The 26,269-nt window shown below is 36.9% G+C and overlaps 1 protein-coding gene across 1 annotated transcript in view; it reads right to left on the minus strand.

The window, feature by feature from the left end:
- The window catches only part of SYNE1 (spectrin repeat containing nuclear envelope protein 1), a 224,829-nt gene that overhangs the window by 65,161 nt on the left and 133,399 nt on the right, over nt 1–26,269 (minus strand). Inside the window, exons 87-104 of the mRNA XM_026044390.1 lie at nt 26,142–26,264; nt 23,716–23,898; nt 23,485–23,628; nt 20,122–20,316; nt 18,868–19,008; nt 16,286–16,453; nt 15,303–15,464; nt 13,154–13,348; nt 12,637–12,810; nt 10,638–10,829; nt 6,389–6,520; nt 5,698–5,804; nt 4,857–5,010; nt 3,989–4,117; nt 3,684–3,839; nt 2,826–3,035; nt 2,323–2,424; nt 1,068–1,187 (exon numbers count right to left, since the gene is read on the minus strand). Coding sequence (XP_025900175.1) covers nt 1,068–1,187; nt 2,323–2,424; nt 2,826–3,035; nt 3,684–3,839; nt 3,989–4,117; nt 4,857–5,010; nt 5,698–5,804; nt 6,389–6,520; nt 10,638–10,829; nt 12,637–12,810; nt 13,154–13,348; nt 15,303–15,464; nt 16,286–16,453; nt 18,868–19,008; nt 20,122–20,316; nt 23,485–23,628; nt 23,716–23,898; nt 26,142–26,264 — 2,787 coding nt within the window. The remainder of the gene's footprint in view (nt 1–1,067; nt 1,188–2,322; nt 2,425–2,825; nt 3,036–3,683; nt 3,840–3,988; nt 4,118–4,856; nt 5,011–5,697; nt 5,805–6,388; nt 6,521–10,637; nt 10,830–12,636; nt 12,811–13,153; nt 13,349–15,302; nt 15,465–16,285; nt 16,454–18,867; nt 19,009–20,121; nt 20,317–23,484; nt 23,629–23,715; nt 23,899–26,141; nt 26,265–26,269) is intronic.

The following is a 26,269-nucleotide window of genomic DNA, read 5'->3' on the forward strand; positions in this document are numbered from 1 at the left end:
GAGAAAGAAAAAAAACAAACAGCACCCTGCAAGTTTCCTACTGTCTGTATTCAGGAAAAAAAGTTAGCAGGACTTGCTTTATATAGCAAAGAAGCAAGGTGATGGGACTCAAGTCATGAAAAAAACAGACTAGACTTTCCCGTATGTGGATTTTAACTTATATCTGTACAGAATTAACCTGAAAGCTTTGCATCAGTGTGCATCTCTGTACACTGGAAGGGACACACTGCAAGTATGGCAAGACAGCCAGTAACACAAGCACTTCCAGGTGCTCTTGAACACTGCGGATGTGGTTTACTTTTTGTTTCTTATAATGCAGGCAGGTTGGATTGACTCCATTATGGTTCAAGCCTATAGCATCTCAAGGCCAACTTTCTTCCCATCAATTTTGCCCAAGCACAGGACATGATCTGATCACAGCTACTTGCTTATTTGGCAAGCAAGATGCACAACCTATTGTAAAAAAAAGTCAGCCCCACACCAACACTCTATTTTATACAGAAAAAAAAAAGTATTTTTATATTCTGTATTTATACATTTTACTGAGAGTGTCCCTATTGTCAATTTACACATTAACTGGAAGCACAGTTCCTGTGTCCTCTTTCTTATTTTATGTATCCCAACCATAAAAATGAGAACAACAGAGAAGCTTTTCCTTACTTAAACAGGATTATTTCCTTCCTGTTCTGGTTTTGAGAATTTCAGACTTCTGTTCTCAGAAGATGTGTCTGACTATGAGGTTTTTGATCAAAACAAAAGTAACATCCAGAAAGCAAAACTACAAATATCGCTAAAGCCACTCATAAAAGGGAGAGTTACAGCAAAATAATCACCCTCTGATTGCAGTTGGGTCTTGCAGATTAAAATACACCACTGTGAGTAGCACAACTGTTAAAAAAAAAAAAAAAAAAAAAAAAAAAAGAGAGGAAAGGCTTCTTTAAAAAATAAGTCAAGGAGAAGGGGAAATCTGCAAATAATAAAAGCAGGAGGCTATAAAGATGCAAGCACAAGGAACATACCAATATCTTTGATCTCACTAAACAGGTCTAGAGGGAAATGTATGATACCTGGAGCTTCGATAGCTCTTGCACAGAAGGTTGGTCAATTTGCAGCTTGTCTCCACGCTTCTTTAATTCGTTTATTCCAGCATCTAGTTCCTTCAAGCCTTCCTCTGCTTGCAGTATCACCTGTATCAGCAAATTATATCATTTAGCTTGAAGTTTTCATAGCAGATCTATAGCTGTCATAAATTATATATATTTTTCTTTCTTTTAAAGTCTGAAGTTTTCAGTCCTCCCTTTTTTTATAATGAATTTAATCTACAGTGAATAAGTATAAAGAAATATAAAAATTAAAGAAGTATAGAAAAAATAATAGTTTAAAATTGCTTGATTTCGAAGACAGTGTGGAATGTTTTGTCACAAACTCTCTTAGCATTATATGTTGGTTTATACAAAGCTTTGCTGTTAGGTTCTGTGCTTCTAATTATAGTACTGGCACCAGACTATTACTAATTGTTTTACCATCTTTATAAAGCATTCCTTCTATTAGCTCACAGTAGCTTTTATCTGAGCACTAGACAAAGACCTGTGACAGCAGAAAACATGACAGCAAAATTGCTTCTCTTCTCTTGGTTGAGAGGGTTGTTTAGAGGCCAGGATGCGGCCAAAATTATAGCCAAGGAAAAATAATTTGGAAACTCCCTTTTGTATAAGGAAAAAAACAACTTAACTATACAGGTTGGTATTTGCAAGTTAATGTAGATAACCACCTTTTTTTTCCGATAAAAATATTAAGTACCTAAAGCCCGATATTTCTGTTTAGCTGAAAGATCTGTCATTTTGGCAATAATAGAAGCAAGAAAATAAGATATATTTTGTCTCTTCAATTAATTTTAAAGTTAATTGTTCATCAGGCAATTCTTAATACACAAATATTTTTGTTTATTACTCAAATAATACTCAAATTGTCTTACTCCAAATGAGTAAGAGTAGATTTTATTACAAACCAGTGCAGAAGAAAACACCTTTGCTTTTGAATGAGGTCAACACAGCCAAAGAACTGGCTTGAGACATCTGGTAAAGGTCTATTTCTTTTAAATAGTGCCCATTTTGTGTATAACCAGGTGAGGGGGAAATAAAGACATGTCATGTTTCTTTTAATTTACAAATAGCTATAGTAGAATTTTGAAGTAGTCATTTTATTTTCACATACCTTTATTTTATTTTCACATACTTCATGGGAGTACATACAGTCTTACAAAGCTACTGTCCTCTATAATCTTTCCCTCAATTTTGCTCTCAAATAATAGACAAAAAATACCTGAACTTGTTCTGTTTCTGGTCTCTCAACTGTCTCTGCCAGTTTCTGTAGAATTAAGTATTTGTTATCACTCAGTGATGTAAACAGGAGTTTCAGATCACTCTATAGGAGAAAACAACAACAAAAACCCATTATATTAGTACACTGTATTATTTTAAAAATAACTTACAAAAAAAAGACAAACTCCAAAGTTATCTTTTCTCTTTGGAAAATCATAGTCAATCACTTCCATTCATTATAATGCTAACAGGTATAAGTTATGAATTAATGATGCTTTCTACAACACGAATAAGAATTATACAACTCTTCTGAGAGTGAGTTTAGGCTTTGGATAACGACTAGGATGCCAAGTTTTGGACAGCCTAAGAAATGGATTTATTTTCAGTAAGGAAATGTCTAAAAATTACCAAAATGTCTAAAAATTAAGAAAAATCCTCTCGGAGTAAAAGCTTTCATATCTCCATTCATCTCGCACCGTTAATTCCTTCAAATTGACACCATACCTTGAAAGTAACTATTTGCTGGAGCCTTTCTTTCATCTGACGGCATCTCTGGTCTACTACTGATTCCAGTAAGGCCAGTCTTCTGAGAAGACAATCCAAAGTGTCTTCTATAACATCTCTATTATCACCATTCTCAGGAAATGTCTTACTAAATAAATTCTTGTTCTTATCCATTTCTTCGGTTATCTCTTTGATTTCTTTGGCAAGAAACTGATTTTGTGGAAAGCAAAACAGAGTGACAATTAGAAATTACAGAAAACATATTTTCATAACAAACACCCACCTTCCAATAAGGTACTGACTTTTTTACACTGTTGATCTGTATGTTAGAGAGTTGTACAACTACAGCATTTCTGACAAAAGTAAAAATAGTTGCTCTAAGAAAAACAAATGCTGAAACAAAATTAATCGCTGTAGATGAACTTTTACTCTGAATAAAGGCTTTGGGAAACATGAATGTATGTTGCTGCCTTATGTCAACTGCTGCCAGAAAAAGCTTTTTTCTCTTTCTCAACCCCATTTCATGACAATGAGTTTGTACTGCTTCAGTACCCCAGAGATGTCTCTGTTGTTCGCTTCAATTTTAACAGGGTGATGTCTGTTAATACTGAGAAAAGAAATTAAACAGGAGGGCCCTCCAAACACTATGCTCAGTTCTCTTCTGCTTAGGCAAAATTTGGGTCAGATATTTTTTGAAGCATTATTTATGCGAGCAATAAAGTTACTTGCGCCAATGTCAGCAGGCAGCAAGTACATTGAGATTATGACAGACACAGGTCACTTATACAAGATTTTAAAATTTCCTTGCTGGAGTAGCTTTTGGCAGTTCATAAAGCATTCTATTCATGGATTCCTTACTTCTTGCTTGTAGAGGTATGTTTCGGTTTCCTCTGGCAGCAAAGCTGTAGCAACAAACATGTTTTCCTCTACACCATCTAACCACAAAGAGGTAGCTGAGACGCCATCATACAACTTCTGTTCTAGATGCAGACTCTCCTTCTCTGCACGTCCAGCCTGGGCAAAAAGAAGCAAAAAAGGTTCAGAGCAGAAGTACAAGATACTCTAACATCTAATATTTGGGAAGTTCTAGGGGAGTTTTTGATGAAAACGGATATTGTACATGATTTGCTTCACAACAGTTGTAAATACAAATGAAATGTTACCTCAGACGACACATCTTCAAAGGCCTGATTCAATTCAACCAGTACTGGGGAAACTAATGATCCTTGATCCTGTCCTTCTTCTTTATGCAAAGCTACTCCAGATATCAGTCTGCTTGGTCTGTTATAAAGCTGTTGAGAAGGAAGTTAAAAATATTTCTATCACAAACAGAACACGATATTGAACCATACGGATTTTGCTGCCTAATGAGGATACTACCAAATAATGCTTGTGGTCCTTCCACAACTGTTCTGTATTCATGTTGTATAAAAGATTGTATGACAGGAGGTTCACCACAAGTGAAGAATAAATACCTGTGGCAAAAATTAGTAATGACTTGTCTTGCTAAAATAATAACTTCTGAATTAATATAAGATCTTTGGAAGAAGCTTTCAAGATTGTATTTTGGCAAAAATAGCTGGTCTCATTTTAATAAATATAAAACAGAGGATGCATTTAAATACAGATCTTGGATTGTCCCAGATTTAGCTGAGTAATGTTTGTTTCTTTCAGGAAACATTCAGAGACTGAGATCACTCAGTTCTTTGCCACATACTAAGACCAGGAATTTAATGAATAGTCTTAGACACAGAATGGCAGAGCACTGATCAGCTTGAGGCACAATTTGTTGCAGCATTACCCTTGTCTTTTGTCCAAGACACTTTTTCCCTTTGCAGTTTATTCACATGAATGGAAGTGTGCAATTCAGATGAATTTGAATAAGAGCAACAGGAGTGCCAATACTGTTTTATAAATATGTCACAAAAATAAATTATTCTTTAATCTCTGTATTAACTTAATGCAGTTGCTGTAATATACAGCTCCTTATGTTGTGACATAGAGAAAATGTGCAGAGAAATTAAAAATAGCTACCAGCTGTTCTTGTTCCAAAGCTTTCTGGAGAAGTCTCTGCTTAGTATTGAATTCCTGATTCAGGCTTTCCCATTTCATCTTCATCTGTTCTTCAGCTGATGGCTTCTCACCTTCCAAGCCTAATTCCTCAGAGAGGGTATCAGGCTTCTCACTGTAATGAAGAAAATGCAGAAAAGGTTTAACAAATACAAAAGTTTCAAAAGTGTAAGAAATTCCTTTCCTCCTTCAGTTAGGAAATTCTAGCATTTAGACTAAATGCTACTTCTTAAATCTTTTACATAGTATTTCAGGTAGTAAGATAGGAACTGGTTTGAAACAAGAAGTATTTGGCTGATGGTTTCTATAATGCAGCATCATGTGCACAGAGGTGCTCACTAAGATATGTCAATAAAGTATTTTAACAGAAGGGTTAACTATTCCTTGCTTCTCAAGCTGTTTATCCTGTTTCCTCCTCCCCAGAACTTGCCCTTTCCACTCTCTCTCAAGGCCTGCATGGGCAGGATGCAGCTTTTCTCTTGTTTTCTATACAGCACAACTCTCTCTCAGCCAGATCTGAGGCTTTTTGAGCTACCTACTTTCCTAAAACAGGCAAAAGGGCAAGAAGCTACAGACCACAGACAAAATTTAGAACTCTTGAGCTCCCAAAATAAAAATACTCACTAACTGCAGGAAAAATAAAATTATACAATGAGCACCTCCGCTGGGAAAACATTTTAAAAAATGATTAGCCATGATTCACATCACAAGATTAGATGCTTGTATGGGAGAGGGGGACGTAAATGAGACAAAGCATACTGCTGCAGAAATTTACTTTGCAGAAGAACACAACAAAACACACCTTAGATGCAGGCCTTCTGGAACACCTTGCTGTGTTAGGATTTCTTCTCCACGGCTTGCTACGGATCGAAGCAGATTTTTCTGCTCTTCTAACTCTTGTTCCAGCTCCTAACATAGCAAGTTACAAAACACAACAGAACAAACCTTAAACAGACGGTTTTTGCCTTGAAAGAATATGCCTACATTGCTTAACTGTCAAGCAGAGATAGCTGAGCTATTTCTGATATGGCCTCTTTGAACACCAAAAGCAGCGAAAGTCTCCACTTAGGCGCACATAAACTGGGATGAATTGTTCGACCATTGCAGGCATTTTATGGAACCTAAACTAGAGATGATGTGAGGTGTATCAAGCAACATAATATACCTTGTAACATGCTTTAGATTCTGTAAAGACAGTATTGATGGTATTTATTCAAAAGTATGGATCATCTCCTTAAAGGAACTTTGAGAGATTAGTCAGTTTAATTTTACTGTTGGGAATCAGTAGTACAAAGCTGGGAGGTGGCTTAGTAACAGCCACCCAGGAAGTCTAGTCTAACTGGTCATCACAGACAGAAAATTGGGACCTGAAGTTCATCATTACAAGAGCATTGAGTAGGGAGCTGTGTAAAAATGAAGACTTCAGTTGAAATATTAATAAGAATGGCTCAGGTGCAGTGTTAAATGTAATATAAAAATAAAAAAATACCAACTTTTTGCTGCTGCAGACTGCTCTGCTGCTGCTGTGAGCGAGTTGTTCTCGCCTGTGCCAGCCATTCTTGGACAGTGGGAGTTTGTGAGGAAACCAAGTCCAGAGCACTCTCCTCTTTCTCTTGTAAAAATCCCTGTTAAAGGAAGGAAACAATGACATTCATTTCATAAAATCTCCTATATTGCCAGATAGTTGGCAAGTGCAACCATTCAATTGAAGATCACACGTAGTACAGTTTTCCATCTCCTAAGCTATTGGCTCACACAAATTCTGAAGTCAGCTAAGACTTAAGGTTATTGATGTTTACTGGTCTTTTGTGGTTAGCAGGAAACATATAGAAATGAATGCACACACAGCACCACACTTAGCAAAATGAGAGACCATAGATGGATGAATTCCTGAGGACTGTTCTGCCCCTCCAAGGAAACAGCATCACTCTGTAATGGAGGGTTCTGTGCTAATTGGCAGTGTGGGGAATCAACGGATCATTTTTGCCAGGCTTTTGCCTAACAAGAGACATGCTTTTATCTAGCCAAAAATAGAAACATGTTGCTTGTCATTCCCATCAAACCTATTTATCATTAAGTACATGACTCTATCTGTGGTTGGCAGGAGAAGAAAGAGATAATAAAGAGCAAATTATATGATAACAAGCAAAAAGACAAGACACATAAACAGATATTAGAGCAGCAGTAGCAACCATCTCTTTGCTTTCTATTTCTACTGCTATGCTCTTCCAATATGACTGATTAGTGTCTTGTGTAAGCAAACTGAAAAACAGTAAATAGCATAGTAACTACAAAAAATGTATCTACCTAGTTCTTTACTGTCTGAAATCCATGTTCTTTGTAAGTTTAAATCCTTCGAATGAGAAACATACTTGAATGTATGCATTTTTAACATACTAGGCCCAATGTTAAGGACAGAATTGTAGCTCTGGCTGCCCATCTCTCTGGGTTTATTTAGTGCTACTTGCAGGCACACAACCACTGTAAAGCTGGCACTGGTTTTACTAAAGTTCTGGGAGCTGATGCTGGGGCTTAATTCCTCTTCTGCTTTTCTACGTATTTCATTTTTTGCAGGATTCATGTACTGACTCAGCTCTTGTTGTGAGCCTAGCCAGACCACTCAGCAGGTCAGACAAGTGGAGGGCGCTCAGGTGGGGACAGGCTGCTCATGTCCCCGGCTGCCTTTGTCTCTCGTTGAGGAACCAGCTCAGCCAAAGTGATGGCACTAACCCCTCTTGCCTCAACTCCTTCCTGCAACAGCCCAGCCAACCTCTGCCACTGAGTGTAGAAATAATCCAGTTTTGCTCTGATTAGGTGTCAGATTTTGATTCTGGGGCAGCAAGGGGAGTACTGGAGTTGACAGGACTGATGAGTATTAAAGGATAAAAACTGTAAGAGGACCAAAACAAACTAAGCAGGTTTCCTGAGCTGAAAGGAACCATTAGCCCTTGCTCTGTGAGATAGTTTTGTTCCTCTCTGGATGAGATCTGTGCAGATACTTTACTTCAGGGAACAACTTTCTAGCAAAGCTAGAAATTGGCTAGAAATCCTTATGTTACTGGAGTGTGAACCATGGCATTTATGGGATTTCAGAATGGTTAAAAAATGTCTTTTTTGTTTTCTTTAATATTTGGTCGCAGTTAGCATTAAATATTCCTGGAAAATATCATATTCTTGTTTATATTTTATAATATTTTTAAAAGAAACTTACAAAGTATCTGGAATATTTACATTATTAATTGTAGATCTAATGTGAAGGGAAAAAAAGGTAGACAATTTTAATTTCTATTTCAAAATGAGAAAAAAATGCAACCTTTTTTAAGTTGTAAAACCATTTGTTTCATTTTATATGTAACAATAGTTCAACATGTAGATCCCACTAGAGAATGATCATTTCATTTGGATAGGTTGAATGATTTTAGTTAGATTTTTAGTGTCATAGTAACTAAGATAAATACCAGTCCCTTGGTTCCTACAATAGGAAGGAATGCTAAAGGTTGTGGGTGCAAGGATGCTATAACAGTAAATATTATATTGCACCTACTTTTTAGAACAAAAAAATCGTCAATCAGATTTTATCATTTTCAAATCACAAAATGTAAGTCTGAAAAACACACAGGCATTTTCATTCCAATAATATCTGACAGAACTTTATTAATTTTCCTTTAAATAACGGAGAAAACAATGCTTGAAGTTTTCGCTCCTGGTAACATGTAATAATGGGAAAATCCTTGAAGAACCTGATGATAAAATTGATCTCTTAAAGGAACTCCAAATCTTATAAAACCTATACCAGGGAATGCAACTACAGAACTTTTCCATCAAAACAAAGCAACAACATTACCTTTTTAATGCAAAATCCATTCTACTTTTTTTGCTTCATAAAAAGTCATTCTTCTTATCCCTAAGTCAGGGATATTCAAAGATAATTGTACAAGATAATATTTTGTATACTTCAAAGTACTTGTAAAATGCTACATTTTGTACAGATATAGCTTGGAAATTCTAACCTTTATCTTGAGCATCTTGCTCATGAATCAAGAAGAATTTTATTAAATCAAGGAGACGTTCTCCAAATAATTCACTTTTTTCAGATCTTTAATGGAAGGCACAGTTAGATAGAAAGATGCTGGAAGGGAGGCAGATAATCTACCACTGGCTCCTAAAAAAAAGCCTTGTACCATAGTGATAACCATCAGCCTGTAAGAAATCCTATACCTGTGAATATTTAAAAAAAGATACTGGATACTGCACTGCAATAAGAGGGATATGAATTCAGAAAGGAAGAAGTTGCATTAGATCTTCTAGCTATCCAGAACAGGAAATTATTATAAATTTTAGTAAAATATCCTTTTCTGATCTGATGATCGCTTTGAATTTCTATATAAAAAATGCAGATGTTACATACCTAAGTCTATTTTCTTTCATGAACTGAAAGTGAAGTCCAAAATATACTTGCAATTTCTAAAGACACGTTCACCTCAGAATAAATTTAAATTTTGCATGCATGTAGTATCTTAACAAGCCATATTCTACGTACAAATGTTGTTATTTTAGATATTAGAAAAGCATATCAAAATCTATTCTAAAAGTTTCAGCAAATTAGATAGCACCATTGTATTTTAAAATGCAGAATGCAGCAAGTCTGTCATGCCATTGCACTTTGTGCATAGCATACCCCCATAAAGCGTTATTTGTCTGCATGTTGTTGACAATACTTTTCACTTGCCTAAATCATGAGGCTTAATACGCAAGATAAATTGAGACAAGCAACTTATTTCCTCTCCAAATCTGGTATTTTTCTTTGGCCAAAATAGTAAGCACATTGGTGCTTAGCTGCAATAGTTATAAATACCTGTTACTTATTTAATTTTATTTTTTTGTGTGTGAATCTATGTTCTGTTGTCCTATGATCATTGAACTAAAAATAGTTCTTAGTATGCTAAGTGACTTTTCATGGTAACCTCTTGGCAGGCTTTAATCTGCATTACAAGCTAGAAATCTTTGAAGCTTATCATGTTTAATTTACACAGTAAAGCCCAGAGAAGAGGTAAAAGAAAAGAGAGGGTGGAGGAGAATTTCAGCAGAATAGGCAAATTCAAAGGCAGTCAGTCACATTACATGGTTAGGGTCTTGTGTGTATTCAGCTCTCCATATGTTAGTTTAGGCTAAAGAATGAATAAAACAACCGCTAAGCAAAATTAACTAGCGGCAATAAGTAATGATGCCAGGAAAAGAATCCTGGAGATTAAATCTGTGTCTTTGTTTATAGAGTATTTTATTTATTTTAAGGATACCACTGCTTATTTGTCATATTTTAAAATACTATCCATTAGCTATGGTTGTGCCTGATGTATATGAGGAGATACATACATATATCTATATCTATATGTATATATAGATAGAAAGATATTTAGGATTGTTATCTTTTTTGGGTGGAAGGGGTGACATGCACTAGACTATATCAAACTATGAGGATTGGGAACAAGAATACATTATATTCTGACCAAACTGTGCATCTTGATCCTTTCAATAAAGATAGTGAGGTGAAGATAGTGTTAGCACAAAGTAGTACAGTTAACCTTGAAAGCAATAATCTAAAGCTTGCTATGCAACTCAGTATTTTGGAATGCAATTCCATTTACTAATTAAATACAAACAGGTTCAGTTATTAAAGCAAAACATTTTTAATTCCTTTTTTGAGTTTGCCCACTATGAAGTCAATTGCAAAGAGGCACTTACTTGAATGTTGATCTGTTTGTCGTGGAGCACTCTCTGCAGCTCCAGAAGGCTGCCCTTCAGAGTCCTGAGCTTCGCTGCCAGCTGCTCTGCCTCATCCTTGGTGTGAGCTTTACCCTCCATAAGCAAGTTCTCGTTGTGCACAGACAGCTCAGACAAGGCCACAACCTTCTGCTCTATTTCAACCAGCATGTTCTGCAGCAGCAAAAACAAAGATGCAAATTCATACATTTTCCAGCATCTGCCACACTTTCTCGCAAGGAGACTTTTGGCCTACGTCACCCTCCGTCAAGCTAAAGGCAAGATAGATTTTCATTGCTTTGCTTTCCAGTCCCTTCCAAAGTCATTAGGAATAATATGCTTGCAAACCTTTGCATTTGTCAGCTTTGTCTGTAATATTTTTCAAAAAAAGAAATTGAAAAGTTTAGCTGCTGGAAACAAAGAATTTGTTGTAGAGAAGATGTTCTTTATTTGCACATTAATGGTAACTGTGGCTAAGATGCTAGACTGACATCCAAAATGACAAGAAAGAGAGAGCAGAGAGTAAGAGTTACTTCTTTCCTCTTCTTCCATGTATATTCAGTGAAGTCCTTCCCACCTCCTCCTATGTGTTGCTCTGGCTGCACTGATAAGCTTCTCTTTAACTATTTGCTCTTTCTGATTGGTGCGTGATGGACTTAAGGATTTCTGTATAATCCTCTTTAGTCTAAAGAGAGACTTACATGGCAAATCTCTGGCATGTTTATTTTCAAAAGCTACTGTCTTGATGTTCTATTAATTGTCTATGTATTACAGACATGAGGCATATTCTCATCTTAGAAATTACAAGTTCATGCTATTCTTATACAGAAATTTGTCCTGATATCACTTGTTTTGGTTTCCATAGCATCTGTCAAGTATAAACTTAGAAATGTTGCCCTTTAAAGAATGTGTGCATGATAAGATGGGTAGAGCCACTACAAGAGTGGAAAAAAACCCCCAAACATACTGTATTAGGATTTTAAGAACCAGAAAATTAATTGCTTGAATAGCATTACCTCTAATATTGAGATTTTAATATTGAGATTCCTACAGGTTATATTTAAAAAATACTGATTTCAGTTCACAGGGTTTATCTATATGAAACAAACAGCTTTCAAGGACATGCAATGAAAGAATATTTGAGAATATTTGAGTTAGTTGAGATAGTCCATAGCTTGAGAAGAGAGGAAACTTCTGTTCATTTCTTCTCTTCTTTTTTTTTTTTTTTTTTTTTTGAATTGTGATCATGCATAATTCTAGATCCTTTTAAAAGTGGGAACCTTGCAAGTAATTTGGGAATCTGGATGTTATAGGTGATCTTGCTAGTAAAAGTATATGCAATTACTGCTATTGCTGCAAAATTGTCTTGTAGTCTGATAATAATAAATGCTGGTTATTAGACTTTACTTTAGAATCTGGGAAGGGATTGCTTGTGAAAAAGATATACTACTGTCCCAATTATCACTGCTTAACAGGAGTGTGTACTTTAGCTGGAAAATTAGGAGTAAAAAAGGAACATTTGCAGGTGTTCTTATTTTTGTAAGTCAGGTGTTCAACAACAGGGCATCTCCAGGTTGGGTGGAGCTAAAACAGTATGTGAGGCAAATATGCTGCCTTTAAAACAAAACAGACAGCCACCTTAAAGATTGTAGAACTTTGAATATCTGTGTGATCAGGGTATCCGGTTTTCCTACTGTTATGCTTTCCTCCTCTTTTTAAAGCCCTGTCTGTAGTCTTTCAATAACAACTGAAGAATAGGCCTTTATTTCAGTCATTGCTGATTAAGCTAACTGAACATATGTAGCATGCTTAGGAGATGAGAAACCTCCTGATGAGGAGATGAGCCACTAAGAAGCCGGCCCACCCAACTCATTAATGTTCTTAACATTAATGTTCCATATTTGCTCCATTTTTATCTTTGCATTCAGACAAATCTATGCCTATCCTGTTCATCTAAACACTATGTGGTTAACAATTTTACCTGACAGTCTACTAGCTGAGCTTCCATGTCCATAGGTTCCTCAGCAGTAACCAAGGATGTGTCCAGTGTAGCTCTGGTATTGAGCAGCCAGTGATCAAGCTCATCAGCTTCTGAGCGGTATCTTTGAAGGGCCTGCTCTTGTCGCTGCTCTTCCAGCTGCTCATTCAGTTTCTCCTAGAGGTACAAATTATGACCTGTTTATTTTTTTAAAGAAATACTCAATAAAACACCTTTTTCCCTATTTCCAGCATTTTTAAGACAAAATACACTTCTTTCATAAGTTAGAAAGTTTTACAAAAATGTTCTTTCTGATTACTTACCATCTGGTAATTACAAGTGAGGCTGACTAAAACTGAAGAATATTATATCGTTAAGAGGGATTATGAGAAGTTAGCAGAACTTTAAATTACTTATTTTTATTAGAAGCAAGCAAGACTGACTGGCTAAGGACTTGCTGAAAGTGGCTCTCAATCTCAAGTCTGGTTCAAAAATCCACTTCTGTGGTTTTTTACTGTACCTCTAATAGCTGTCGTTTTCCATGTGCTTTCATTCGAATCGTGGCCATCCGCTCTGCTAAGACTGTGAGAGTGGACTGCAGTGCCAGCTGATCAGCGACTTCTGCATCCAATGACTCTAAAATTAGCTCATTTGCTAATGTTTCTTGAAGTTCACCAATTTCTTCTTGTAGCATTATCATTTCATCCATCAACGCCTATTTCATAATGACAGCAGAAAAATTCATTGTTTTCTACATTCATGAGAAGATAAGAAGCTATATTTGTAATACAAAAGTGAAGATGACAGTGCTCCAAGGGAACTTAAATACAATACACAGTGCAACATGTCCATATCATAGAATCATAGAATGCTTAACACAGGAAGGGACCTCAGACGTCATCTAGTCCAACCCCCCTGCACATGCAGGGTCATCAGTGTTTCATAGTCCTAGGATTCAGAAGACTTGAATTGTGCCTTTAGATACTTAGGCTCAGAACATACATCTACTAATTGAAGTATGAATTTCATTTTTCAACTTGAATTTCAAACTTTCATCAAAATAAATCTGTTAAAAAATTATACATACCAGCTTCCAATGAACTTCCATGTCTTTTCTGGAGGACATCCTCCAGCATATATCCAGAAGATATCAGTATAAAACACGGCAATGACTCAGAAATAACAACTAGATGGGGAAAACCCAGCAGTACACACAGACATGTGGACACTAACTGGAAGACAAGTTCCTGTGAAAATTCTTAATCTAGAATTTTTAAAACAGTTTCCAAGATACCGAGGAAGAGCTGTTACATAACTGATCTCTTAGAGCAGATCCTTTCATGACAGTTGCAGGCAGTACATGTACACATGTACAAGTATATGTGACTTCACACATTACTACAAAAGTCATGCTACATCATGCTTGAAGCATTTTCCATTACAATGCACTATATTGGGGAGTGTTCTATAATATGCTTTTTGGTTTTGTTTTGTTGTTGTTGTTGTTAGAAGAATGTGTAGATCAACAGCAAAACCAGCATCCAACATTAGGTCTTTAACTTTTCCTAAATATATTTTGCTGAAAACTGCAAAACATATCAAAGAAAAGATCTGAGCCTACAGTTTCTGTGCAAGTATAATGAAAAGGAAACCAAATTAAACCAAGGTGAAAATCCTATTTCATACCTTTTCCTATTTAATGAAATGATGATATGAAAACAATTTTGAAATAAAATAATGGCTCATTGTTTCATCTACACATAGAATAATGATGGAGACCTATGGTGGTTGTATCTTTATACATCTTGCCTACATAGATTACAGAAAGATAGTACTGCCTCTCTGAAATACTCCCTGTGAGTTCTTCTGAGGATGAATATCTGCTAGTGAAATATCTATTTTTACTTTAGTGAATGCAGGTCTTTTTTTAGCTTGAAACTGTGAATATCCAGGAAAGAAGCCTTGAAAATTGAAACAGACATGGAAAAACCATCATCTTATATTCTAGGTTGATACAGTATGTTTGAATCCCACATTCTCCTTTCTTTATTTGTCAGAAATATTGATATGAAAAATCTGAAGAGGGAAATCTGCTTTATGAATACAACAACAGCATTTTACCATGAATAGATATTACATTCTCGTTATGAAAATATAGTGAAAAATATTCAAAGCATGATTTTGCAAGAATTTTCTTTGCAGGGCATTTTATTGTGTTTTTTTTTTTTTTTTTTTTTTTTTTTTTTTTTTTTTTTTTGCTTAAAGCAGCTAAGATTGAATTTACAACCTTTTAAAATGTCTAAGTAGTAGTTATAGTAAATTTGGACACACAAAAAATAGACAAAGGCTGATAGCAATGATGCTGCACAGGGTCACTAAGGGTCACTGAGCAGAAACTTTGACAAAACATTTTGCTGAAAATCTTGTTTGGACAAACTGCCTTACTAGTTTAGCTCTCCTAAAATGCTACTCTTTCAAATTCAAAGGAATCCCTATTATACCAACTCTAAAAGAGCAGGATGTCCAAAAGGAAACACACACAGCTAAAGGAAAAAGTTCAGGTGGCTTCTGCATAACTTTGGGGCAGCCAATGTTGAAGACTGCCATTATGTAACAAAAAAAGGATCAGTAAAGTACAAGCTCTCCCTCGCGCACATGTAAGTTTTTACCTGATGTTCAGCCATCTGGCTCTCCGGGCTCTTGCCTGGCTCCAGACTCTCATTTAGTTTCATCTCAATGCTCTCCATTTTTGTGGATATAGACTGGAGTGTGTCTTGGTATTTCTGCTGACGTTCAAGAGCCTCATAGAGGGTGCGCTGCTTTTCACTGATCTGAAGAGAAATGGAAGCCATAAATTCTATTTTCTGATAGAGGATTTGCTCTTTCTTCTTTCCTTCACACATCGCTAGGCTTTTGGAACTAAAACCAAAAACTATTCACTTAATTTTTGAAAAGGATAAATTAAAATAGTTGCACAAAAATATTTCTCCGTTTAAAGACCCTCAATCAGATTCTAGATTCCATGACTGAAAAAAAGCCATTTGAATAAGCAGGGGAAAAAATCATGTACATTCTCACAACTTGTTTTATATACTCATACACATATGTGCATGCACATAATTTGCTAGAGGCATAGTTCCTGACACAGTAACTATGGAGTAACTGATACTGTGTCTCTGCAAAGAATTACAATTAATGTCATAAAATCTAAACTTTGGTCATTGTCATACATCACTGAATGATTATGCTGCAGTAATACACAAACATGTGCCAAGTATATCCTGTATTTCCCAGAAACTGGATTCTTCACTGTTTCTGCCAACTTATTCAGTTGGCAAAACACGTTGATTTGTGTGTTAGGCTGTGGAATATAGTCTGACAACAGTCAACATTTTTGAAAGCAACTATCAGAATAAATGATTCTTACTTTTTATTTATGGGAGTCCAAGGCTATCCATACTTTCAAAAAACAAAAGCCTCTATTTTGTAATATTGTCATATAATATTGTAACTGACAAACGCTGTTGCCCACAGCACACAAAGAAGTGCACACAGTGCCAAGAAGTGCAAAGAATATTAGTTGAGCAGGGTTTTTACATTTTATTCCTTACAACCTAGCCAATCATTTTTCTCTCTTCCAATGCAGACTTACCACATTCTTCAGTGTTTCCCAGGAACGCTGCAAGTCATCCAGCTTGGCACTAGCAGCTGATTCTAAGCCTGGCTCATAGAACTCCTGGGTAGCTGAAGTGCTGGGCTGAATTTTAGCAGCTTCTGTCTGCAACTGTTCAGCAGATAAGGCTTGGTAATAAGCAATGTCCTACAAGCATGAAGCACATTATTGCACTTTAACAATCAAGGATACTACATAAGAAATTTCCCCTACACAGTACTCCACTGCATATATCCATATCTATACAAGGCTTTGACTACTTATACTTGTTCTTGCCTTACCAATAAATAAATAACGACACCTCCAAACATCACAGTTAACAAATATTTACAAGTAGTTTAGACTCAGTATGGATTGCAGTGAGTATTAGCAGGGACGCTCAGGAGGCAACTGTGGCCAGATATGGAAAGGTTGGTTGGAAGAGCACAAACTGGGAGGTCTTACCTCTAAATGGGTTAAACTCATCACATACGGGGTATATGTTACGATTGGTGGAAAAGTATATAGCTGTAATGCCTCTATCAGAGAGAGGGCAAAAGAAGAACCAAAGACGATGATTGTGAAGAGCCAGTTAAAGAGCAGCAAAGAGAATTAAACACTGGCTTATGATAATCCTCTAAAGGAGTATTTTTGATAGTTTTACAAGTAAAAGAGTGGGCATGGGAACCAAAAGCAGCTAGGAAAACAGGCACATAATCAAAATGGCCCTCGAATAAGCTAGTGTGCAAACTCTTTCTTACCAAATTTGTTTATTTAGTGCATGGGACAGTTTAGCGGCTGCCAAAACATGTTGTCTTGTAAGATGAGTTAGTCCTATTAATTTTAATTTTCTTGTAAGATGAGTTAGTCCTATTAATTTTAAAGAAAACATTTTATTGGAATACGAATGCAGCTTCTTTCTTTAACGTGAGTTTAGACTACCTGCAAAAGAGGCTTTGCTCATTTTCAGCTTACAAGACTGTAGCTCAAACTTGGAAAACTAGATTACAGTGAAAATTCATTTCTGAATCTGAAAAGAAGGGTTTAAATGTTGAAGCATTTTGTAAGTAAACCACTTGATTATGGAATGTTCTTCCGCTTATTGTTTAGCAAGTGAAGCTCATTTCAACACTAACCACACTGAATAAACTTTTATCTGCTTGTGCTCTAAATCATTGTAACACTAGCAACCTTCTTTCTTTCAACTATTTCTAAATGAAAGACATATCTTTTTGTTGAATTTCTGCACACTAAATTAGAGCTAAAACGTGCTTATGGTACAACAGCCTCTTCATTGAAAATATGTAAGTTACTTAAGTCATTAACCTGATTTTTCATTCCTGGAGGAACTTAATGAACTGACCCTACATCCAACTTGTTTATTAGGAAGCAGGTTATTCTTGTTTCTTTTCATTCTTTTTGAACAGTTATTTAATTACTAACAATGTCATAAGATTTTTGTGCTGAAATATGTAGCTGCTCCTCTACTGTAAGTACACTTTACTAGGAAATATCTGATTACCTGAAAACAGGCCATTAGAAAGATCTTCATAGATTCATTATATAATATTCTATTTTTGCAGTCATGGAATTATGTCAGCTCACAGAAAAGAATCAGCTTATATTTAGCAACTTCTACAGCACCTCATGCATCTTTGAAAGAATTAGTTGAAAGCTTGCCAGAACTTCCCTAATTCTACTCAGTCACGTAAAACACCACCACTGTGCTTTTTAAGTCTGCAGTGCTCAATTTTGGAAACAGTCATAAATGCAGGAGCAAATAAACACACCATCCAAATCCCACAACATGAAGAACTCAGTGAAGTGGTGGCTGCTCAGAAGGCCAATTTCTGAATTTCAGCACATTACATGTGTCCCTTTATGTGCATGATGCTCCCAGTGCTGGTTCACTGCTCACAGCTTAACTGGTGATGGTGCACATGTGTTCCTACAAGAAGTGTTGCAGCTCTCAGCTTTAGACTTAAATTGGAACGTAAGTGATTTCCTTGATCTGTCTCATTACCTCTTAAAATGGACCATCATTGAAAGTAAGGAACAAACACTGTTCCTACACAACGCATGAAAGTTAATATATGTAATGGTATTAAGCAGAAGCCATCACACTGTGGCTTTAATGCGACAATGAGGATGGTATCGCAGGATACACGCACATGGACAAAATGCAGTGTTTTGTCATAGAAACTCCAAAATTGCCTTTTCTCTCAGGATGCATGATGTCATTGAGAATTACTATGAAAACGGAAATTAGACTATAAATACAACAGAGTAGTTACATGGAAGACTTTTGTAATGGTCACTTTAAACTTATTTTTAGAAATAGTGCTTTCTTAATGACAAATTTACACATTTCAGACTCATTAGCCAACATTTGTATTCACTCTGAATTAGAAGGATCTTAAGGATCTGACTGAATCTGAGTATTCAATTAGACTCGAGCTTGAGCCTCAGTTCCTTGGAGCTGTAGATAAATATTATTTCAAAGGATGAAAGAAACCCCATATGGAATGGAGCTGCGCATGTCTCTGAGAAAGAAAGCTGAACGAATGCCAAGAGGAAGGTACCTGGTTAACGGAAGCATCCGCATTAGCCACAGGTGACGGGGAGCGACAGGCAGGTGGAGAAGAAATTTCGCTGTTGGTTCCCTCCTCCCCAGACTCCTCGGTGACAGGGGAGAGCAGTGTGTGACAGCGACCAGCAGTCATCTGCCACAGGAAGAGCAACCAGAGCACAGGAAGATCAGTCAGTTACCTCACTTAGGCTGGACTTAGGCTGAAATCAACTGAAAAAATTAACACGTGGCCACCTGATATTATTTAGTCATTCTTCATGCTCTTTTATTTAACAGCTTATAAACCTGATGAATTAATAGTTGTATTTCCTTTTCATACTTCAGTATGATCACTCTGATACTCCTAAGGATACTCTTGTATCCTAAGGAATTAAAATACATAGGTGTCAGGTCAGTAATAGTAAGTTAGAGTGTCACCTGGTACAATCTGCATTTAAAAACACTCTGGAGGGTGACAGAATGGTGCAGTATTAGCCTTGGTGTCCAGGCACAGTTAGGAAACATGTAGCTTCATGTTTTGAATCAATTTCAGTCACCTAGCATCAGCATATACTTTTTGCTTCCCCAATGCTGTGATACAGTGATAACCCCTGAAATCCCCCCTCCATTTCTATTCAGGCAAACACCCCAATGACATCGGGACCTCAGCAGTATGTTTGTAATAAGGTCCAGTTAGAGGAAGAAAAAAAAAAAAAAAAAGCTAGATTAAATCAAACATAAGGTAAGTACTTTTGCTGCCTTCATTTCCACATACCGTGTACATTGTCAATTATTATATCAGCTTTTAAAAAAACAAGTTTTAAAAAGCCTAAAACCTAAACCCTATCCATGGCTACATATCATGAAATAATATTTATTTTGTTTTTCTCTTACTCCTGCCACTCAGTAGTTTCTCAGTGTTTGCTGTGGTATATGTAGGAGTAAAAAAAATAATAATAATAAAGCAGGTAGTATCAGCATGTGTGCTGACTTCTGCATGCAAAAGCACTGTATTTGTATCTTATTACAGACAACTTTGAGGAGTATTTGTTAAATAAATTCATCCTATACCATTGAGCCTCGAAAAGCCATATAAAGCAAAATACTGCAGTAAGGGGAAGTTGTAGCTTGTTTGGTTCGCCACACTCCAGCCATTTCAAAAGCAAAATACAAACACAAGCTGTGGCAACTCCCTGCGCGGGCGTGTTGCAATGATGCAGAAGCAAGCAGCCCCGATAAGGAGCCCTGAGAGCAACGCAGCGCTTACCATGACCACTGAGGGGTGAGCAGCGTGTGCGGGGAGGAGCTCCGAATCCAGCTCCTCCATCCCTTCTGAAAGCCCTTCTACTTCGGTCACCGTCAGCAGCATCGTGGCATGCTTTGCTTTCATCGTGAGCATCTTGCACTTTGAGTTCAAAGAGGCAATTTGCTCCTGGTATCCTTTGATCTTCTGTGCCAGCTCCTGAGGAAACATTTTTTTTCCCTACTGCAGAGGTAGCAAATAAAGGCCATAGGACTAGTGGCATTTCAGCTTCCGTGGAAAAGCCAGCGCTCTCCTCCAAGACCAGCCAATAAAATCATCGCGCTGCCTCTCGGAAACCCTCCACACGCTGCAGCGCTAGCTGCAAAGCAGGATGTTGACTGTGGAAGGAACAAGTCAGGCTGCATCTCACTGCACTGCGAAACCACAGAGCCCAGAGCACTGAAGTGAAACCGGAAAAGTGCTGTGAAAGCCTCGGTCTGACTATCACAGCAGAGAAAAATAAATCCTTGCATTCAAGCCTGAACCTCACACAGATTCTATGAGCTCCACATTACAGCAAAAGGGAATGTCTCTGGCTCTTTTTCATTCTCTTTTCGTCTTTTTTTCCATTTTTTTAAGAAAGACAAACTCTCCCAGATGGTGCATGCCATGAAAATGAGGTCATGTGATTATCGGAAGTGTGAAAAATGCATCATTCAGCCCTCATGACAGACAATACAATGAACAGTTCAAACAATAACTCACAGTGGTTTAATAAAGACAAATGTAATATGGACAATAACCCACATAAAAGAATAAACGCAGGCTGGGATTGCTCTTTGCAAGTGTTTGGAAAGTGTTAAAGGTCTCCAGAGCTAAAAGCATTAAAAACCTCCAGAGTTAAAACTCAATACAATATTTCCACTTCTTCAAAAAGAATTGGCAGATGTGGACAAAAGCAGGATAAATTTTAAAAAACTGAGTTTTTTTATTCTTAAGAAATGGAAATGGTCTATCTACTTGGAGAACATCATCATCAATTTAAGTTTAGTCAGAACAGAAATAGAAAAAAATAATAGTTTTAGAAATTGTTTCTTATTCTCAAATACTTTGTGCTGCTGCCTAGTTTAGCATCCAGCTTCAAAGCAACAAATTCATAAACTAAAAAAAAAAAGAAACAGTGGGAGGGCTTTCACATTTCTGACAGGGCTATTTTATTCTGTCCTCCTGGAGATTCAGTAACATGATAGATCTTTGATTTACAAAGTGAAAACAGTGCTTGTAGAAGCCTGCCTGCCAACTCAGTGACTGTTCATTCAAACGTGTATTCCACTTTATTTCTGCTTTATTTCTTTTCTTCAAAATGCTCATTTTCACAGACAGGGAAAACAATAGCTGTTGCAAGAGTCATACACTACTTCTCAATGAATGATAATTCTCAAGGGCTAAGTGGGAAATCAATCATCATTCAATATAATTTCTTAACGCCATCAGTGTTACTGAGATCTAACATTAACTCCACTAAGTATCCAACGTTCTTCTCTCAATTAAAAACAAAGGAAAGAAGAAAAAAAAAACAAAAAATGGAAAAAATATATCAAGCTAAAAATGTAATGTAAGCTGACAACAGTCTGTGGTTGCATAGACATCTTCTAGTTAGTGTATGTTCATTAAAATGGTACAGAAGCATAGAAAGAGTTGACTACCTTCTCACATGAAAGTGTAAAGAAATAGGCTTCTGTACACACAATTCTAGATAGTAAATACTGCTGTATACATGCAGGGTACTACAAGATTTCTGCAAATCAGAGTGTACTTTCCTTCATTCTTCCTCCTACTGTCATTCTAAGCATAGATACTATATATATCCCTTGAAGTTCATGTGGGTTTCAGCAAGGAAACTGGTAACATCTTATCTTTAATTTAGAACACACGTAATAAGCATCTTGATAGACCTGCTTTTAAAAGATGTAACAACATAGCGTTCAATACATCCCCCTTATACACTTGCGACCTATTCTATAATTATTCAGCAAACAAAATAAAGGACAAAAGCATGGATATCTGAGTATTTACATTCAGTATTTTGAATTAGACTCTATATGGAAGATCAATTGTACATTATTTAATGCCATATTGAATTCATGCTTTTTTCACCAAATCCTTTGTAATATTTTCTTCTGATAGAAAACTAAATGCTGTCTGAGGAAAATTAACTCCTTATCCCTAAATGTGGGAAGCTCTCAAGTAGGAAACCCTGCCACTCTGTGGCTTATGCTGTCATGTGTAATAGAATAAAGCTGCAGTCTTCCTACAGATCTTTTAGAGGACTGCTAACTACTGGACTCATCCAAACGGGGGCAAGCTTTAAGATTCCCCATTTTTAACTCCTTCCTGTATGCAGCATTCTTACCATGTATTGCTGAAGCAACTTCCCTGCGTTAGCTGCTCCAGGACATTTGTTAACAGAATTCTTTCAATTCAATCCTAAAAAAGCAGAAGTGTTTTTAAGATACCCGCTCTGCACTTGTATGGTGTGCCTTTTGCAACAACTAGGTTGAAAATGAGCATAACAATACTGGCAATAGACTTTTAGGTTATATTACATAATGCAATATGTAACTTTGTGAATCAAAGATAAAGAAATGGTGCCACCTGGTGTCAGAATGGCACACCAGTGATTCTATTTTTTGATCCCAAAGCACACGGCAACAGACACTGGGAATGGTAAAAGGGTCCTTGCAATCCAGTGCCAGCACAGAAGAGGAGGTTTCACAGACAGGATCCTGACTCACAGGAGCTCTAGAAATCCATAAGTCTGAGGGCAGGACAGGAAAAATCTCTTCCTAGCAATGATGTGGCAGGAAGTCTTTGGAGTCATCCCTGCAGAATTTCCTCCTATCTTTCCTGTCTTCTTCTCCTACTCTCTTTCCTGTGATTTAATCCCTTGGTGTTTTCTAACAGAACATTAATGGAAAGGAAATAAAGACTTTGGGATGTAAATCACTACGTTGGCACTGAGCATCTGATTAAATGTTCAGTGTTGTCATTTGGAACCGTCCTTTGTCTGAGGTAAAAGATATAAAAATTGTATCTAGTTATGTCCATATAAAAATATTTTTCTTTTAGCTCTCCCTTAGTTATATATTGCTTTAGTCCATAATAATATTGACCTCAGATTGGAATACTTTTAACTGAGTGCAGAAAAGAATACTTTGAACTGTACTAACAGCATGAGTTTCCTCTATGATACTTGTTCATCTGCTCAACTAGTCTTGGAAGATACCTGAAAAACTGCTCAGCAAGCCTCTGAGACTTGCTGAGGAGAAACTTTCCTGGGCAATGAGCTGCCCATGAGCCCATGTTGTTGCACAGTGGTTCTCCTACCTCATGGTGTGAAATCTGGTCCTGGAGTTCCTGGATGTTACTGGTTGCTATTGGCTTGTCTTGGATCTCACGATGGGCGCTCTCTATCATTTGCTGTAAATGCTTCATCTCTTGCTCATACTGCTCATACTGCACCACCGCTTCCTAAAATAAACGAACAAACAAACATTTCACAGTCCAAGCATCCCTTCTGAAGGGATGCAAAGTTCCACCCTGTGTGTGTGCACGTGCCTGCATTATGTTGCACTGCTGGATGGCTGTGTGCTGCAGCCGGCTGGCCTCCTCCTGCAGCCTGAGAGCACTGTGACATATCGGCAGGCTGGTGACCACTTCTTCAGGAATCCTCAAGGCGCTCTGGCAGACCTGAACTGCGTGGACTTTCGGCTTTAATGATTCCATTTCAGACAAGAGATGCTAGAAACAAAGTCAACGGCGCAGTAGATCAGTTTTGCAGAGCTCACAAAGCACTCAGTGTAGCAAATGATAAATAAACAAGAGTTCAAGCAGTAAAGCAAACAATGAATTTGATTATTTGGCTGTTAAATGTAATGAAATCAAGACATGCTCTCTGGAGTTACCCACATATTCTTCAGTAAACACTACTTACAGTACTGCTTAAGCAAAAGGTCTACATAATAGGAAAAAAAAATCATAAAAAGACATAGTAAATGCTACTAAGTGTCTAAACATGAAGATACTTCTGTTAACTTATTTGAAAATAGCTTAAAAATCCACACAAAGCCATGTTAAAGTCATTTATGCACACATGTATTTTAATACTAAAAGCTGAGCTAAGCTCCCTGGTGAGACACAGAAGCACTCTTTTCAAAGCAGTGCATTAATACTGTTGTGTTCACAGTCTTCATCTGGAAATGTAAGCCATGTTTGAAAATGTTCTTTGAAATTCAAAAGGCAATCAAATGGAACAAAGCACAGCTACACAGAGCTCCTTCCCCTTGGATAATCATGCACCAGGTGCCATTGTTAGTAATATCTATCCTTTTCACAATATTCGCCCAAACTGTCTCTTCTTATGTATGAGAGAGGTATCTATGGAATGACCAGAGAATAGATGGGACCGGTGTTCTTTTTATCTTCACTGGAGAGTTTAATGCATTCACCATACGTAAAAGGAGGGAAAATAAGAAAAGAAAAAGTCAAGGTTGAAAGGAAGGACCTTAGAACACTAGAAAAAGCTTTTAAGTTCGAAAGAGTTAAATCAGCTAGACAACACGTGCCAAAAAAGGATGAAGAGCCCAGTTGTCTCCCTTCTGCTATATCATATTCAGAAAGGTATCTCAGTGTGTCTGACGTGTATGCTGATGAGAGGATTAGGGTTTGCTCTTTTTCTGAGCCTTTACGAAACAGGAAGGATGATCTAAACAGAGATTGGATATATTGATCTATTCTTTTGAGGCATCACTACTGAGGTTCTCCTCTGACAGGCCCCATACACCAGGGAAAAAAAAATGCTTAGCATGGAACAGACACTTCGCTGCACGCCAAGCCTGGAGCCAGGACCTCCTCTCTGGTGACACAGGTGGGTCGGGGTACAGCCCCTTTCCACCTGCACAAGGATAGTGACGCTCACAGAGACAAGATAAGGATGACACACAAACAATAGTTTCTAATTCATGTTGGAGAGTTTGATACTCTCCATATAGGTGCTGTGTTTCACTTATATTCTTCAGTGCCATGTACTGAGATTTGGCTGCAAGTCCCAAGCAGTACAAACACTGTATTTAAATCAAGGATCAAGGTTATAAAGATATGTAAGTTGGCATTTTACCTACACTTTTTTTTTCCAGATTTTAATCTTTTCCAAAGACAAAGTAGACATGTTGATATTCAGTTTGTAATAGAAAACGAGGGCAGTTAAGGGTATGTATTAGCTTGCTGCAAGAAACTTGTGAAGTTCTGTCTTAGGTTATTTTTTTCTTGTTGTGAAACTAACACCAAAAATAACAAATTAACGAATCTCTATAGTAGGTCAGGTTCAAAACAGAAAGCAGTAACAATTAATGTAGGCAATTCATCTATACTGAACTTCAGAAAATCTGAGTCTTTTTCTTATCCTTCTATTTGACTATTGGTAAACCTAGCAAGTCACACTTTCTTGCAGGTTTATCTGTAAAATGGTGAAAATAACCTATACTTCTTTTTAAAGTGCTTTGAGAAACTGCTGCCAGCAAGTACTGGGTAAGAGCTGGTCTGCATTACTAATAATTATACGTTATTTCATAATAAGATATTTTATTAAAAAACAGGATAGGTAATTGTATTAATACAGCATCATTATATAATAATTATATAATAATTATATAATAATTATATATTATTTATTGTAAAATAAACTAAGCTTAGCTTGTTAATATGGATTAGAGTTTGTTTGGAGGCACAAATCTCAGAAAAACGAGACTATCGTTACTAAATCAGCATAATAACAGACCCATAGAAGATTATGTTTCAAACATTCCCCTGAGGGAATAATTTATCCCATTCCATTCCTCATTCCCTTGGCAGTAACTTGTGGTTAGAGTCAGATATCATAGAATCACCTTAAGGAACACCATCAACATGGTCATACTAGCATTTGTAATTCTTTGTGTTTGCTCACACTGTTGCACAGTTCCAGCTTTGAGGTCTTGCCCTTTTACCTGTCTGTGAGAAAGCTGCTCTTTCAAGCTCAGTCGCCCAAGCTCTGGAGAGGTCATGGTGGCCTGGGCTTGCTCCAGAGCAGCCTGCAGAACTCGCAGTTCAACTTCAAATTTTTTCATATCCTGTA

This window comes from Nothoprocta perdicaria, unplaced genomic scaffold (genome assembly GCF_003342845.1).
Source record: "Nothoprocta perdicaria isolate Ctin4 unplaced genomic scaffold, notPer1 scaffold_36, whole genome shotgun sequence".
Classification (NCBI taxonomy): Eukaryota; Metazoa; Chordata; class Aves; order Tinamiformes; family Tinamidae; genus Nothoprocta; species Nothoprocta perdicaria.